At 44.5% G+C, this 16,654-nt stretch overlaps 5 protein-coding genes across 5 annotated transcripts; 1 reads left to right on the top strand and 4 right to left on the bottom strand.

Moving 5' to 3' along the window:
* Positions 1-5,387: 5,387 nt before the first annotated feature.
* LOC106542976 (histone H1.2-like) lies at positions 5,388-6,120 on the top strand. The gene has a single exon (XM_014058857.2). The coding sequence runs from the start codon at positions 5,482-5,484 to the stop codon at positions 6,118-6,120; it is 639 nt and encodes a 212-aa protein (XP_013914332.1). The 5' UTR covers positions 5,388-5,481.
* Positions 6,121-6,913: 793 nt separating this feature from the next.
* Positions 6,914-7,370, bottom strand: LOC106542979 (histone H3). Its single transcript, XM_014058862.2, has one exon. It carries the CDS (start codon positions 7,322-7,324, stop codon positions 6,914-6,916), a length of 411 nt encoding a protein of 136 aa, XP_013914337.1. The 5' UTR covers positions 7,325-7,370.
* A 2,120-nt stretch (positions 7,371-9,490) lies between these two features.
* On the bottom strand, positions 9,491-10,401 carry LOC106542978 (histone H4). The gene has a single exon (XM_014058859.2). The coding sequence runs from the start codon at positions 10,399-10,401 to the stop codon at positions 10,090-10,092; it is 312 nt and encodes a 103-aa protein (XP_013914334.1). The 3' UTR covers positions 9,491-10,089.
* Positions 10,402-13,850: 3,449 nt separating this feature from the next.
* On the bottom strand, positions 13,851-14,395 carry LOC106542977 (histone H4). The gene has a single exon (XM_014058858.2). The coding sequence runs from the start codon at positions 14,359-14,361 to the stop codon at positions 14,050-14,052; it is 312 nt and encodes a 103-aa protein (XP_013914333.1). The 5' UTR covers positions 14,362-14,395; the 3' UTR covers positions 13,851-14,049.
* A 552-nt stretch (positions 14,396-14,947) lies between these two features.
* LOC148046333 (histone H1.2-like) lies at positions 14,948-16,653 on the bottom strand. The gene has a single exon (XM_087711987.1). The coding sequence runs from the start codon at positions 16,557-16,559 to the stop codon at positions 15,906-15,908; it is 654 nt and encodes a 217-aa protein (XP_087568113.1). The 5' UTR covers positions 16,560-16,653; the 3' UTR covers positions 14,948-15,905.
* Between the last annotated feature and the right edge of the window lies 1 nt (position 16,654).

Genomic DNA, 16,654 nt, shown 5'->3' with positions numbered 1-16,654 from the left:
CGGCTGGGTGGGTGTGACAAGATGGTCATGTGATGGGGTGGGTGTGGCCAACTTGATGTCACTCATGTTGAGGGGCATCTTGCCAGTCTCTACTCAACACTCCTTGCCTGCCTACACGGGCTCCTTAGGGCCCCGACAGGAAGCAGTTGTTGGAGCTAAGCAGCCACCATGAGAAAGAGTTGGCACAACAGCTGGCTCAGTTCAAATTGGATCTGACCGAGAAGGAGGCTTAGCAGAAGCACCTCACTGAGGATTACGAGCAGAGGGAAGACCTGCAGGAGTGCAAGGCCAGGTACTGGCACCGGAGGCTCAGTGGGCAGAGATGATCAGCCAGTTCCAGGCCATGAAGCAGTCTCACTGGAACGAGGCCCTCCGTCTCTTTGCCACCAGCGGAACTTCCCTCCAGCCTTCACCAAAATTTTCTCATGGATCAGCAGTTGGTGACTGCTGCCCTAATCCACAAAACACCCAGCAAGTCTAAAACATTTGCCTTACTTCTTTATATTTTTTCTCCTTTTTATTTCCTCCTTATTCTGAGTCTTGGCAATGGTAAATTGCCTGATAAATTGAGGCTGATATGCAATTTTTCCCCAGCTACAGGTAGTCCTTGACTTGAGTCCTTGACTTGAGCCCGAGAATTCTGTGGTTGAGACATTTGTTAAGTGAATTTTGCCCCATTTTACGACCTTTATTGACTCAGTTGTTAAGTGAATTGCTGCATTTGATAAGTTAGTAACCCAGTTGTTAAGTGAATCTGGCTTCCCCACTGACTTTGCTTGTCAGAAGAACTTAAAAAGGGACCTCATGACCCTGGGGCCCAGCAAAGGTTATAAATATGAACCAATTACCAAGCATTTGAATCTTGATCACATGATCATAAGGATGCTGGAAAGGTTGTAACTGGGAAAAAGTCACTTTTTTCAGTGCTGTTGTAACTTTGAACAGTCGCTTAGCAAACTGTTGTAAATTGAGGACTGCCTGTACTTTGGTCACATAGCATGAATGCTTCCTTCTTGATTTATGTCTTTTACTCTAGATTAGATTAGATTAGATTAGAAGGTTTATTTATATGCCGCCCTTTTCCCTGGGGGGACTCAGGGCGGCTCACAATCCAAAGGAAAGGGGGAAAACAGACTTTTTTATATAAGACAATACATGATTAAAACACAACATTCATACCATTCGGGCGGGTTACAATCTTTAGCCCCAGGCCTGATGGGATAGCCAGATTCTGAGGGCTGTGCGGAAGGTCTGGAGGGTGGTGAGGGTACGAATCTCCACGGGGAGATCGTTCAATGTTCAAGATAAGTAACAAGATAATATAATACAAAATATATGAAACATTCATTAACTAATGCAGGTAGTCCTCAACTTATGACTGTGATAGAGCCCGATTGTTATAGTTGTATAGGACTTCAACTCCCAGAATTCCTCCTCTCGCTCTTCATCTTGATGATATGCGGACGGGTGGGGGGAGGGAGCTGGAACCGGTTCTGAACGGCACCATAGATTTGTGGAACCTCTTCTATAGAAGAGGTTAGAACTGGCAGGAACCCTTTCCTGGGTTGTGAGCAAACCCTGCAGTCATTAAGAGAACCCAGCAGTCATTCAGTGAATGCCACAGTTATAAAACAACTGCCACAGTCATACATGGCAGGATCATGCCAACAGTCTTAAATGCGTGTTGGTTGTCAAGCACCCCTGGAGCAGAGGTGAAATGCTACGAGTTTGAAACGATTCGCCCGAACTGGTAATAAAAAAAAAAATGCTAACGATTCGGGAGAACCGGTAGCTCCGACGATCAGCTGTGTGACAAATCAGCTGTGTGCGGCACAGCTGATTGTTGCACAGCTGATCGTTGGAGCTACTGGTTCTTCTGAATCGGTAGCATTTTTTTACTACTGGTTTGGGCAAACAGCCCATGTGCATGTGAAGAAACCAGATAGCAGACTTCAGAGCATTTCACCTCTGGACTGGAGAAATGGTGGCTATTGGAACTTTGGAACTAGGTAGTAAGTACTTTTGGGGGGATCCATTGTAACTTTGAATTGTCACCACCAAATGAATGCCCACAGCAGCATTACTTTACTGAAAAATTCTAGGTGGTTCCCTATCCAAATACGTATGTTTCTGGGGATGACCTCAGCTTGTACTCTGCTTTTCTTGACTTCTTGAGAATTTATATACCTTATATGAGTAGAATAAGACGGCAAAGAAGAAGAAGCACATGTTACAAAGTTAAAAAACTAAGGAGTAAAAAAAAGTTAAACTATACTAATTTTTCATTACTTTAGAAGTAAGTAAATCAGAGAGACAGGAGACCCTTTTCTAGGTGGGCTTTTATCTGCTGCCAGAAAATGTTTCTGGCTTTCATTAAAGAGCACATATGAATGTACCAGAATGTAGTTCTAGAACCTAAAATGATGCAATTCCTTGTTCTCAGTGTTGTCACCCCTCAGGCTCTTACCTCTAATAATAAATTAAATTAAATTTTAATACAATACAATACTGTACTCAACTCAACTGCACTCAACTCTAAATATAATTTGTCAGATAAGCATCTTAGGGCCATCTAAATGGATTGAACTACAATTCCCACAATACAATACAATACAATACAACACAACACAACACAACACAACACAACACAATACAATAGCAGAGTTGGAAGGGACCTTGGAGGTCTTCTAGTCCAACTGTTCCAGACAAATGGCTATCCAACATCTTCTTAAAGACTTCCAGTGTTGGGCCATTCACAACTTCTGGAGGCAAGCTGTTCCACTGATTAATTGTTCTGTCAGGAAATTTCTTCCTAGTTCTAGGTTGCTTCTCTCCTTGATTAGTTTTCACCCATTGCTTCTTGTCTTGCCTTCAGGTGCTTTGGAGAATAATTTGATTCCCTCTTCTTTGTGGCAACCCCTGAGATATTGGAACACTGCTATCATGTCTCCCTTAGTCCTTCTTTTCATTAAACTAGAAATAACCAGTTCCTGCAACCGTTCTTCATATGTTTTAGTGTTCAGTCCCCTAATCCTCTTTCTTGCTCTTCTCTGCCCTCTTTCTAGAGTCTCCACATCTTTTCTACATCTTGGCAACCAAAACTGAATACAGTAATTCATTGTCTTTGACCATACTGGCCAATGCTGATGGAGTTCAAGTCAAGCTTGTAGGATACATACATATTTTGCACCAAGAAGGAAACTCCTAAAATGTCAACGAACGAATCTCTCTTCTGCATCTGGGTTCCATACTGGGCAAGGAAAAGATAAATCAGCCCCTCCTGGCACCCTCAACTGTTTCCCTTCCTGTCAACCATATAAATAAACACGTCTGAAAGTTAAGGTATGAAGTCACTCCATAGGTGTTGCGTGTATTTCAGGAATGATAGTAAAGTCCTTTTGATCCTTTCATTCTGAGTTGCTCTCAGTACGGGGGTGGGGTGAGTTATAAAGAAACAGAACATTTGTGGATGTCACAAAGAGAAACTGAAAACGAACCCAAAATTTCTGTGGCTAAATGAGACATTTGTTAAGTGAGTTTTGCCCCATTTTATGACCTTTCTTGCCACAGTTGTTAAGTGAATGACTACAATTGTTCATCAGAAGGTCACAAAGGTGATCACATGACCTGAGTACATTGCAACTGTTTTGGCGTACTCCTGCGCACGCTCACAACACTTCTCTGCATGTACAGAAGCGTCTGGGTGGGTGGGTGGAGCCTCCCGCCACTGCTACTACCAGCTCAGCCAATTGGGGCTGAACCGGCAGCAACCCACCTCTGCGTGTGTGAAAAATTGTCATTTTTTTCAGTGATGTAACTTTGAATGGTCACTAAATGAACTGTTGAAACTCAAAGTCTATCTGTGTTAGGTGGCCATTGCAGGACTGGATGGGCCAGGGATCAGACCCAACAGGCCACTGCTTATGTTCTTAATGTAATTATGGGAGGTGATGGATATTCATTCCAAAGACTCTGACAGACAAAATTTTCATTAACTTGCAACTTCCCTAACCCTATCATGAATGTTTGTAATATAAGCCATTAAGTTTCATTTTCCAGGAGAAATATAAAATGAAATCAGAACCACTATACGAAAGAGAGATTTTAAAATACACATTAGTGAAACACTTCCTATTTGTCAATTAAATCAAATCGAAGTAACATACTTTTGTGTTGACAAGAAACAGAGAAATTGTTTTTAAAGTACTATCAGTGGTTACAAATCTAGCAATTGTGCTTGATTGCTAGATATAACTTCATGAAAAAATAAAAGTCCTGTGTAAGTTGGAAGAGTTACAGAGAAGTACCATCACTCCAAGTGCAACTGTATTTCTACTACTATTATTAGCTTCTAGCATTAGAGATTGGATATCAGCTACTATATTATCATTTCTGAAAAGTGATGGTTAAGTACTTTCAATGGAACACATAGATGGCGTGTTTGGCAAGCACTATGATATCACCATTTTATGCCATTGGAATTTTATAGGAACCCATAGACATTTATCCGGGTCCGTCCACAATATATCCTTCATGTCATTATTTATTCCACCAAATGTTGGGTTTAAAGTTAGGATCTTTAAAACTAAACGATAGTAGGGAGAATGAGAACTGTAGGAAAGGAGATATTTGGAAAGCTTGAATCTTTGGAAGCTGCCACGAGCCACTCCTTGTTAGAAATACCACCCTTGCAATTCTCATGGCGCCTGAAAGACAACTCAAATTCCGGGGCCGGCCTGAGGAACCGGACATGAAGAGTGACCAACACTGTCAAAGAAAGAAAGCAACCAGGCGTTTTTCTTGAAAGAATAAAAGTAAAAGTCCCAAATTGGAAGAGTTTTGCCAGGAAAAAACCGTCCCTCCGACTCCAGAGTTAATGAATGAATGTGTTATTTGGGTTAATTCAAGGGGCTTTTGTGGCAAAACGCCCGTTCGGGGACAGAGCCTTTTCTCCCCGGGCCGCCCCGGAGTCCCCCAAGAGCGGCCTGGCCCCCTTGCCCAGCCCCGCACTCCGAAGAGAAGGTTTTAATTTACACGAAAACGCCAAACATTTCCAAATCGAAGAGGCGCCAAGCTGAAAGGCGCTCCGCTTCTGCCCGGTTTTCTCCCGCCCGCCGCCTCTGCCCCGCCGGGCGCCGCCACCGACCGAAAGGCCGGCTCCCCCTGCCCCGTTCCCACCAGGACCGGCCGCACCCCGAGCCCCACGCGCGAATTTGGGGGCGCTTTTGTGGCACCCAAGAAACACAAAGTTGCGGCGGCCGCAGCCGCGTCTGCCTGGCGGAGAGCGGCGCCCGCGAACGCACCAATCAGGGCGCAGCTCCGCCCCTATAAATAGCAGGCAGCTCCTTTGCTTCACTTCAGACTTTACTTTTCGCCTCCCAGAGACCCTGTGCCAGACTGACAGCCACCCGCCACTGCCGCCCCGAGAGCGCCTGCCTGACAGCCAAGGAAAGGAAGGGAAGCCCACACAAGGAGGAGACCATGTCCGAGACGGCCCCCGAAGCCCCCGCGGCCGCTGCCCCCGCAGCCAAGGCGCCGGCCAAGAAAGCCAAGAAGCCCGCCGCCGCCAAGCCGCGCAAAGCGGCCGGGCCCAGCGTTACCGAGCTGCTCACCAAGGCGGTGGCCGCCTCCAAGGAGCGCAACGGCGTGTCCCTGGCGGCGCTCAAGAAGGCCCTGGCGGCGGCCGGCTACGACGTCGAGAAGAACAACAGCCGCATCAAGCTGGGCCTCAAGAGCCTGGTGGGCAAAGGCACCCTGGTCCAGACCAAGGGCACGGGCGCCTCGGGATCCTTCAAGCTCAACAAGAAGCAGCAGCACGAGAGCAAAGACAAGGTGCTCAAGAAGAAGCCCGCCATCAAGACCAAGAAGCCTGCGGCTAAGAAGCCTGCCGGCGCCGCCAAGAAGCCCAAGAAACCCGCACCCAAGAAGAGCCCCAAGAAGGCCGTCAAGAAATCCGCCGCGGGAGCCAAGAAGGCAGCCAAGAGCCCCAAGAAGGCCAAGCCCGCCAAGCCCAAAAGGGCCGTTAAAAGCCCCGCCAAAACCAAGACGAAAGCGGCTAAACCCAAGACTCCCAAGGCGAAGGTAGCCAAGCCTAAGAAGGCGGCAGCCAAGAAGAAGTGAAGAAGCTTCAGTGACTTCCGTTCCCAAAGGCTCTTTTAAGAGCCACCCACTTTTTCCTTTAAAAGAGCTGACCTCATTTAAGACACTGGAAAATGACACACGCTGAACCTTTCTGACCTTGTTGATCAGAAAGGTCGGCGGTTCGAATCCCTAGCATAGTTGAGCAGAGGGTTCGACTAGATGATCTCCAAGGTCCCTTCCAAACACCGTTACCGTTTACCTCCCCTGTACACACATTTATATCCCTTTTCAGTCTTTGTCCCGTTGGGTCGTCGAGGGGATGGGAGCTAGAAGGGTAGTGAATTTCTAAAGACGAGGTTAGAGACGGACAGGGCCCCTATGACATGGTTTAACTTTTCAGCCCCTTAGGAAAGAGGCAAACCGCCGAACATGGGAGCGCGGTGGCTCATATGGTTAGGAAGCTGGGCACACACGCCCACATTCAACCCTCGGGTCGGTGCCTGCCATTTCCCGTGTCACGCTGCAGCCGACCCAGCAGCTTGAAGCTGGGACATGAAAGCGCCCCCTCCCTCCATATGAGTAATGGTTTATTTTATCGACAAATTCTCTCTCGGGTTAACCGAAAGTGTTTCGGTGCTCCCGACAAGACTAATAAAACAGGGAAGCTGCAGGGATTTTGCCACCTTCAAATGGATGCCAGGAGCATAAAACTCATATTAGGTAGAAAGGAACAGTGGAGGCAGTATAACGACCAGGCTCTTTTACAGTGAAAGTGTAGGTGGCTCTTAAAAGAGCCTTTGGGGTATAACGAAGGTCTCAGTGGAGGATTTTTTTAAGCTCTCTCGCCGCGGATACGGCGAGCCAACTGGATGTCTTTGGGCATGATGGTGACTCGCTTGGCGTGGATGGCGCAGAGATTAGTATCTTCAAACAGCCCCACCAAGTAAGCCTCGCTGGCCTCCTGAAGGGCCATCACAGCCGAGCTCTGGAAACGCAGGTCGGTCTTGAAGTCCTGGGCAATCTCACGCACCAAACGCTGGAAAGGGAGCTTGCGGATCAACAGCTCGGTGGACTTTTGGTAGCGCCGGATCTCTCGGAGAGCCACAGTACCAGGACGGTAGCGGTGAGGTTTTTTCACGCCTCCGGTGGCGGGTGCGCTTTTCCGAGCTGCTTTAGTAGCAAGCTGCTTCCTTGGTGCTTTACCACCGGTGGACTTCCGCGCCGTCTGCTTGGTTCTGGCCATCTTCCAAACAAGGCAACTTCGCTCTCTAAAAGTCGAGGTGAATGAATTTGGCGGCCGAACTGGTGGGTATTTATAGACAGTATCCCGTCTTCCTATTGGCTGAGACTGGCAATGAAGTCATTAATTCTGTTTGAATTTCCCAGGCTTTGACGTGATTGGACAATAACTGCATAACCCTGATTGGTCTCTTTTCCTTCTACCGCAGCCAATCGCGATTTTGCTATTTTAATTGACTCGAGGTGTGCTTTCTCCCCATCGCCTTCGTTTTTAGAACAGAATAGAATAGAATAGAATTCTTCGGGCCAATTGTGATTGGACACACAAGCAATTGTCTTTGATGCAGATGCTCCCAGTGTACACAAAAAGACAAGATGCATTCGTCAAGAATCATAAGGTGCAATACTTAATGATAGTAATAGGGTACAAATAAGCAATCAGGAAACAATCAATATAAAATTGAAAACAGTACTAAACAATAAATGATTTCTCCATCCATGCAATATGTATCGGAAATAATAAATATTGTAATCTTTCCAGGATTTTACAAAAAATGAAAATGCAGCTATTAGAATTTATTCCACCCAGTAATTTATGAATAGGAAGGAACTGAGTATTAGCAATGCTTTGGTAAGACCATATTTGGAATACTGTATCCAGAACAGATGGGAAATTATGAAAGCCTAGATAGAATAAATTTCTCACTGCAGGAGAAATTTCCTGCAGTGAGAACAATTAATCAGAGGAATGGCTTGCTTTCAGAAATTGTGGATGCTTCAACACCTACAGTTTTTAAAGAAGAGATTGGACAGCCATTTGTCTGGAAAGGTTTCCTGCTCAAAGCAGAGAGTTGGACTAAAAAGCGATCCAAAGTCCCTTCCAACCCTATTATTCTATATTCTCTGCTTTCTATTGTGAAATCTTAAGCATAGTAACTCAGTATATTATACAAAGGTTTATTCAGATTTCTTTCTGCTAAGACTGTCATTTTCTTAGAACATAACATTTATTTCCTCCTTATGGATTGCATTCAAAAATATGGGAAATGGCTCATACTAGATGTTTATTAATTGCAACAGTGTCTCCAAATCACTTGTGTGATTTCCTAATTGTAACTGATTTCCTAATCATAAACTGGGAAACTATTTAGTAATATTCCCCTCTTCATACTCAGCAAATGTCAGCAAAAGATGCCTCCTGAATAACTCCATGGCTAATTTTGCCCCAAATTGGAAATAGAGACAAAGATAAAGACAGAATATTTCATGTATAAGCACATGCACAATTTCCCTAGTCTAGTTCCTTCCAGATATATTGGATTTCAATTTCACTTCCAATTCTGGTAGATTTGGTGATGGAGATTGGGGAACAGACTTTTGCCTTTTCTGCTATGTGGAAGAAAGATTAGCAATTTATATAGTAGATTTAAATATTACCAGAATGGCTCTTTAGAAACCAAGAGAATATTGTAGTGAGAGTTTAAACAATTCACTAAAAGAATTAACTATTAAATCTTTGCTACAAAAATTGTCCAAAGCAACCAGATAAAAAACATAATACTTTATGGCCATGAAGCGGGGGACAGGGGGGGGCAGAGTCCTATCTGGGATATACTTTTACTAGAGGTGAATCTGATTATGTTCGTCCATCGTGTTCGAAGAGGACCTTGATGTCTAACAGGTTGTGGGCTGTCCACAATGTATCCACAAGTGGCTGGTAAGGCCTATATGGACATGAAATATTCTGCCACATGTTGGGCAGATGTGTGGGCACCATTGTTGCACAATTGCAGCTCTGGCTTTGCAGTCCATCCCCCCCCTGCAATCGCTTTCCTTGAGACAGCTCATCATAGAGGAGCTCTTTGGGGATGTGATAGTCTGGCATCCTTGCAACATGGCCTGCCCAGCATGTGTGAACTGATGGCAGGCCTGCTCTGGAGAGAACTTGTGTCTGGTACCTTGTCCTGCCAGACAAGGTGAATGAAGCATGAGTCCTACACCAGTTAAGGGAAGCTTAAACAAGCTTTAATATTCTCCCAAACTCATCAAAATGGGATAGTAAAAGCCATAACAAAGATTCAGGCCTATACTGCAATTCTCAAAGGAAGAGAATGATTCCTTACTTGGTTCTGGAACACAACTGGAATCCATTTGTAATCTTAGTCCACCAACACGTATTTTAAAAGACCAGGATTATTTCTCTCACCTCCCCTTTTCATCAGTCACCCAGTGAAGGCAAACTACAAACTCCACATAAATTAACAAAAAGCAAAGAAATCCTTTGCATTGTTACTGTTCAGTTTTAAGAGACGGTACAGTATTGAAACATCTTCCAAATTAGAGCCACTGCATTAGGGCTGCAATTTATATTCCATACTATTTGTTCTTATAATTTAAAATGCTACAAAATGCTTTTGTTTTCACCTTAGCAATATTAAGGGAAGCCTAATTTGATACAGGGGTTGAAAGCTAGAAATCATGAGCTCTGCCTCAAAAACCAGACTTCCTGGGGTGTGGATTTCTCACAACCCTGTTGAAAAGACAATAGCAATCTATTTCAGAAAATATTGGATTAAAAAACTGCAGGAATTGTTCCTGAAATTTGCTAACAAGCTGAATTTGAGCCTCATGAACAGACATGAACACAAGATATGAATGTTTATACCAAAATTCTGGTTACCAAATCAGCAAGCAACTCAGCCGATTTTCTGAAAGATTTGGCGGTCCTGAAAAGGACCTTTGGGTTTTGTATTCGTTTAATTCAACTTTTTAGCCTCCGAAGCCGTACAGAGTACGACCTTGGCGTTTCAAGGCATAAACGACATCCATCGCAGTCACGGTCTTTCGTTTTGCATGCTCGGTGTAGGTCACGGCGTCACGAATAACGTTTTCCAGAAAAACCTTCAGCACGCCTCGAGTTTCTTCATAGATCAAGCCAGAAATACGCTTTACTCCCCCACGGCGAGCTAAACGGCGAATAGCAGGCTTGGTAATGCCTTGGATGTTATCGCGAAGCACCTTCCGATGCCTCTTAGCGCCCCCTTTTCCGAGTCCTTTGCCGCCTTTCCCACGTCCAGACATGTTTCTCTTCAAATACCGATCACCTCGCTTGCAGGAAATGAAATGCTGTTACCGGACGAATCTCTCAGTTTATATTGCGTAGAGACCGACCAGAGTGAAAACAGCGGGGGAAGGTTTTGGTTTTTTTTTAAATGAACGAGCCTTATTGTTCCTCTGTCCAATGAATGATCAAAACGGAATTAAACTGTCCAATCAGAATACAGTAAATAGTATTCAAAGCTATGGACGATTTTGGCGCCCATTTTTTTTTAAAAAAAGAAATAAATTATGTGCGGCATCTAATTTAGCTATAAACAACGTGTCAAACCTCTCATAATTTACCTATTCAGCATGTATTATTATAAAATTTAAAACCGAATAAAGGGATAACTGTTTTTTTCTCAATCTACTGGGAATAACGTTTTAAAATATTTATTGAAATATTTTTGCTGATTGCTTCAGAAAGGTATTTATTTTCCAGCTCCCTTGTGTACACACAATGTAAAGGCAAAAGTGAAAAAAGCAAAGAAGGCAAATGTTGCCTTGCATCTATTACTTCATTAGTGCAACTAAGTTGCCTTTTGTGCAATTTAGTAGAGGCTTTCTCCTTCATTCCCCTCATTTTCTGTGCAGACATGATGGGAAGAGAACATGAAACATAGTATTATTGGTAATACTCTCTTGCAACTTTCACCCCACAAGTGTAACATCCATTTTTGGAATATTGAATGGATTCTTTTTCCTTTTAAAAATCTTCCAGGATTCACCCAGTATAGATTTAAAGGTGGGCTATTTGCTTTCCTTCGATATTTTGGACTTCAACTTTCATGCATTCAATAAAAGGACACTCTACTGGATGTGGAAAACAAATCAAGATAGCAATACATATAAAAAACAGACAAAGCTTCAATTAAACTGTTGTGACTGATATTGGGACTCTTTGGATCATATCCAGCAAACACCTCTGTTCTACACCCAAAGCAAGGGACTGAGAAGGTTTTAATTTAAAGATCCCTGGGTTCTCTATTTCTGTATTAATCCACTGTTTCTTGGGTTCATAATTCTTCACCCATTCCTTAAGATGATACCATTCTAATGGCAGAAGGTGAAGAGAAACTAAAGAGCCTCTTGATGCAGTTGAAGGAGAGTGCAAAAGTTGGCTTGAAGTTCAACATTCAGAAAACTAAGATCATGGCATCCGGCCCTCTCAATTCCTGGCAAATAGATGGGGAAGAAATGGAGGTAGATTTTATTTTCCTGGGCTCCAAGATAACCACAGATGGAGACTGCAGCTAAGACGGTTGCTCTTGGAGAGGAAAGCTATGACAGCATACTAAAAAGCAGAGACATCACCCTGCCAACAAAAGTGCATATAGTCAAGGTTATGATTTTCCCAGTTGCAATGTATGGCTGTGAAAGCTCGATCATAAGAAAGGCTGAGCGCCAAAGAATTGAGGCCTTTGAACTATGGTGCTGTAGATGACACCTGCGAGTCCCTTGGACTGCAAGGTGGTCAAACCGGTCAGTCCTAGAGATCTGAGAGCAACCCTGACTTTTCTTTAGAAGGCCAGATCCTGAAGATGAAGCTCAAATACTTTGGCTACCTGATGAGAAGGAAGGACTCACTGGAGAAGAGCCTCATGCTGGGAAAGATGGAGAGCAAAAGAAAAAGCAGACGACAGAGAATGAGGTGGCTGGATGGAGTCGCTGAAGCAGTAGGCCTGAGCTTAAATGGACTCCAGAGGTTGGTAGAGGACAAGAAGGCATGGAGGAACCTTGTCCATGGGGTTGCGATGGGTTGGACACAACTTTGCAACTAACAACAATTCCTTAAGAAACCCAGGCTTACTGCTTTGAGAAATTTGTTTGACATCTATCCTAATATAGAAGTAAAATTTGTTTAATACAAAGGGGAAGATATACTTAAATCATGGATATAGTTTGGAGTAATGGTTAAGATACTGGTCTAGAAACGAGGAGAATGACTTCTAGTCCCACCTTACACATGTAAACAGCTGGGAGACTTTAGGCCATTCACTCCCTCTCAACCCAATCCACCTCACAGGGTTGTTGTTTGTTGGAAAGTAGGAGGAGGAAGGAGTATTATGCATATTCACCACCTTGTGTTACAGATAGTCTTTGACTGACTACAATTGAGCCCAAACTCTCTGTTGCTAAGCAACCCAGTTGTCAGGTGAGTTGTGCCCCATTTTAAGACCTTTCTTGCCATGGTTGCTAAGTGAATCATTGCAGCTGTTAACTTAGTAACATGGTTGTTAAGTGATTTTGGCTTCCCCATTGATTTTACTTGTCAGAAGGTTGGAAAAGATGATCCAATGACCCTGGGACATTGCAACCATTATAAAGATGAGACAGTTGCCAGGCAACCAATTTTTGATCATGTGACCATGGATTCTGCAATGGTCATAAATGTGAAAACTGGTCACTTTTTTAGTGCCATTTTAGCTTCAAATGGTCACTAAATTAATGGTTGCAAGTTGAGGACTACCTGTACTTATGAAAAAAAAATTCTTGGCAGGATGAATGTTGCGTTCTTCTGAGATATTTTTTAATTTCCCAATCTAGAAATAGCAATAGCACTTATTCTTATATACCGCTTCACAGTGCTTTACAGCCCTCTCTAAAAAGTTTACAGAGTCAGCACATTGTCCCCAACAATCTGGATCCTCATTTTACCCACCGCAGAAGGATGGAAGGCTAAAAAATGTAGCCTTTTTTGTCTAAAATTCTGGGATTATCTGGTGCTGTCCAATTCAAATTCTAAGAAAGCCTCGTTCTGCTGAGCTCCAGAGATTGAGTATATGGTATAATGCATATAAACTCTCCTTCCCATTTGTGTTTTGCTTTTGGATGGTAATGTGGGAAGTTATTATCCAGCCCTCTCCCAGAAAAATGAAATATCCTAGGAAATATTGAAAAGGCAGAATATTTCTCTGGATGTGAAAAGAAACATGTTTTAAAAGACAGAATAGTTATCTGTAGCTTCTTGCCCACCCCCAGCTAATGGGCCATTAAGATGGCCAGGCCAGCCCACTTTACATAATAAAGACTTCTCCTCACTGCAGCTGTAGGGGGAAGGGATATTATTCAACTGACCACAAGGCATCTGAGAACTCATCACAGCCTAGAGAGTAGCCCCCTGCATGGCACCATGGGAGTCTGACAACCAGTCAGAATACATTTCTTACACAGGAACAGGAAACAGAGAGGTGGGATTGAACAGTGTATAAAAAGCCTAGCAAGCCCCTTCCTCAGTCTTCTCTTCTTCTCCATCAACATTGAAACATGTGATCACCTTTTCTGTACAGGGCTCAAGCCATGTGGCCCTGTCCAACAATAAACCATCCTCCCAAGCAGCCATCCCATGGATGGAGCCATTTGCATTTCTTTTCAGAGTTGGGTCTAGATAAACCTTTATTAGTTTCCTGGAAACGGGTTAATTTTTTAAAGATACTTCGTTTCCCGATTAACACTTTTTTGCCATCGTGTATTAATATGTTCCTTCCAGTACTTTACAATTTACATCCAACAAATCAAATCCATTCAACATTCACAGTTGTATCCATAAGCGAACACAGCTCTTTTTATGAATGCGTGGGTGGCCCTGATAAGGGCCTTTTTAGATCAGTAAAGATGAAATGTATACACTTATCCACCAAAACCGTACAGAGTGCGTCCTTGGCGTTTCAAAGCATACACAACATCCATAGCAGTTACAGTCTTTCGCTTCGCGTGCTCGGTGTAGGTCACAGCATCCCGAATAACATTCTCTAAAAAGACCTTCAGCACACCGCGAGTCTCTTCGTAAATCAAGCCCGAAATACGCTTCACACCACCACGGCGAGCCAGACGGCGTATAGCAGGCTTGGTGATGCCTTGGATGTTATCGCGGAGCACTTTCCGATGCCTCTTGGCGCCGCCTTTTCCAAGACCCTTTCCGCCTTTTCCACGACCAGACATGATAAAAGCGATCAGTAGCGCTCTCCAAACGAAACGTAGAGAAATGTGGTAGTCGAATGCAAGAGCAGCGTTTATATAGCACTTCACCCGACCTGAGGGAAAACTTGAAGAGGGGCGTACATCACTTTCGGCCCCTCCTCCTTAAGTATACGAACCCCAAGAGGCGGGCTTTTCCATCAATAAATCAACCAGGAACTGGAATGTGAACAATCAGGTTCTTCGTTTATAAAGAAATGTGTTACAAAGTAGCAACTTTTCTATTGATGCTCACAAAACATTGTAACTTTATATACAAGCTGGTGTACAACCTTTTTTGAAAGTAAGTTACAAAAACGCTTTTCAGACTGAACGCACTTGAGGAAATTGGGAATTGTGGATTGTGAATTGTAACAAAGCCGTTTACCAAGGAAGACTTTAAAAGCATGCTGGAAGAAATATTTATTGGCTGTATTGTATTTGTATTTTCATTTGTATTGTATTTCTTTTCACTTTTGGTACTCGGTTCCAACATTTTATTTCGGTGTGATGGTCAAAAATAATGGTCCTTAGTAAAAAATAATAATAATGATGGTTCTTAGTAAAAAATAATAATCCATTTTTATTTTATGTTTTTTGGTAATGTTAACTATGCATTTTTTTCTTCCTTAGACTTAAGGATGCCTCAAATAGATTCATGCATGGATAACATTGTCTCATGATCTATCCCGAAAATTGGGTTACACCATATCAGCAACACCGATTACTGTCGTATCCTTTCGTTACATCGTAATAAAACATTTGAGGGTGGGGGGGACAACATTGCAATTAGATCATCAAAATGCGCAGTGCCTACGTTAGGCCTGATTGGTTAGAAATGAAGTCACCACCCAATCCTTATGGAGCCCGGGTTATTTTTTTTTTAATGAATCATAGCTTTCTCAACCAATCGGCAATTTTAAAGAATTGCAAAGATTGCAAATAGTTCTGCACATCTGCATTCATTCTAGTCGTTCTCTGGACATTCTCTCCACCGTCCTCCACTGTCGTGAGGGTATATATTTAAAAAGATTGCGCATAAATTGGGGAGGAATATCCGGGCAATAGTAGTCGCGGCAAGAACGAAGGGCAGCGCTCTCGCTCTGCTTTTGCGGGCGAATACGGAGCTACGTAAAATTCACCCAAGTATTTTATTTGCGCATTCCCTGTCCAACATTTGAGGCACAAGGGTTCCCACCTACGTTTAGGGAAGTCAGTTGCTACTGTTGATCGCAAGACATAAAGAGCCACAGGAAAGATTCCCCGGTCACTCACTTTCGCTTCAATGTTTAAAAAAGTCGCAGCCCAGAAGACACTCGAGACTTTGGAAGGCGCTACGACCTTCCCAGAGGTCGTTGTGGAAGGATTTCAAGGAGGCACTTCAAGACGTGCCGAAGTGTTCCCTATTAAAAAGGGGGTTGACTTAAGCACGATACTAGTGCTTGGACTCAAATGAGGTCAGCTCTTTTCAAGGAAAAAGTGGGTGGCTCTTAAAAGAGCCTTTGGGATCGGAAGTCACGGAAGCCGCTTCACTTCTTCTTAGCAGCTGCCTTCTTGGGCTTGGCCACTTTCGCCTTGGGAGTCTTGGGCTTGGCGGCCTTCGCCTTTGCCTTCACCGCCTTGGTTTTGGCGGGACTTTTAACGGCCCTTTTGGGCTTGGCGGGCTTGGCCTTCTTGGGGCTCTTGGCCGCCTTCTTGGCTCCCGCGGCGGATTTCTTGACGGCCTTCTTGGGGCTCTTCTTGGGTGCGGGTTTCTTGGGCTTCTTGGCGGCGCCGGCAGGCTTCTTAGCCGCAGGCTTCTTGGTCTTGATGGCGGGCTTCTTCTTGAGCACCTTGTCTTTGCTTTCGTGCTGCTGCTTCTTGTTGAGCTTGAAGGATCCCGAGGCGCCCGTGCCCTTGGTCTGGACCAGGGTGCCTTTGCCCACCAGGCTCTTGAGGCCCAGCTTGATGCGGCTGTTGTTCTTCTCGACGTCGTAGCCGGCCGCCGCCAGGGCCTTCTTGAGCGCCGCCAGGGACACGCCGTTGCGCTCCTTGGAGGCGGCCACCGCCTTGGTGAGCAGCTCGGTAACGCTGGGCCCGGCCGCTTTGCGCGGCTTGGCGGCGGCGGGCTTCTTGGCTTTCTTGGCCGGCGCCTTGGCTGCGGGGGCAGCGGCCGCGGGGGCTTCGGGGGCCGTCTCGGACATGGTCTCCTCCTTGTGTGGGCTTCCCTTCCTTTCCTTGGCTGTCAGGCAGGCGCTCTCGGGGCGGCAGTGGCGGGTGGCTGTCAGTCTGGCACAGG

Source organism: Thamnophis sirtalis, unplaced genomic scaffold, assembly GCF_051295495.1.
Source record: "Thamnophis sirtalis isolate CommonGarterSnake01/CBP01778 unplaced genomic scaffold, rThaSir2_p1.2 scaffold_4, whole genome shotgun sequence".
In the NCBI taxonomy this organism is placed as follows: Eukaryota; Metazoa; Chordata; class Lepidosauria; order Squamata; family Natricidae; genus Thamnophis; species Thamnophis sirtalis.
Note: the sequence above shows the minus strand (reverse complement) of the source record. Positions and strands in the feature narration are given on the sequence as shown.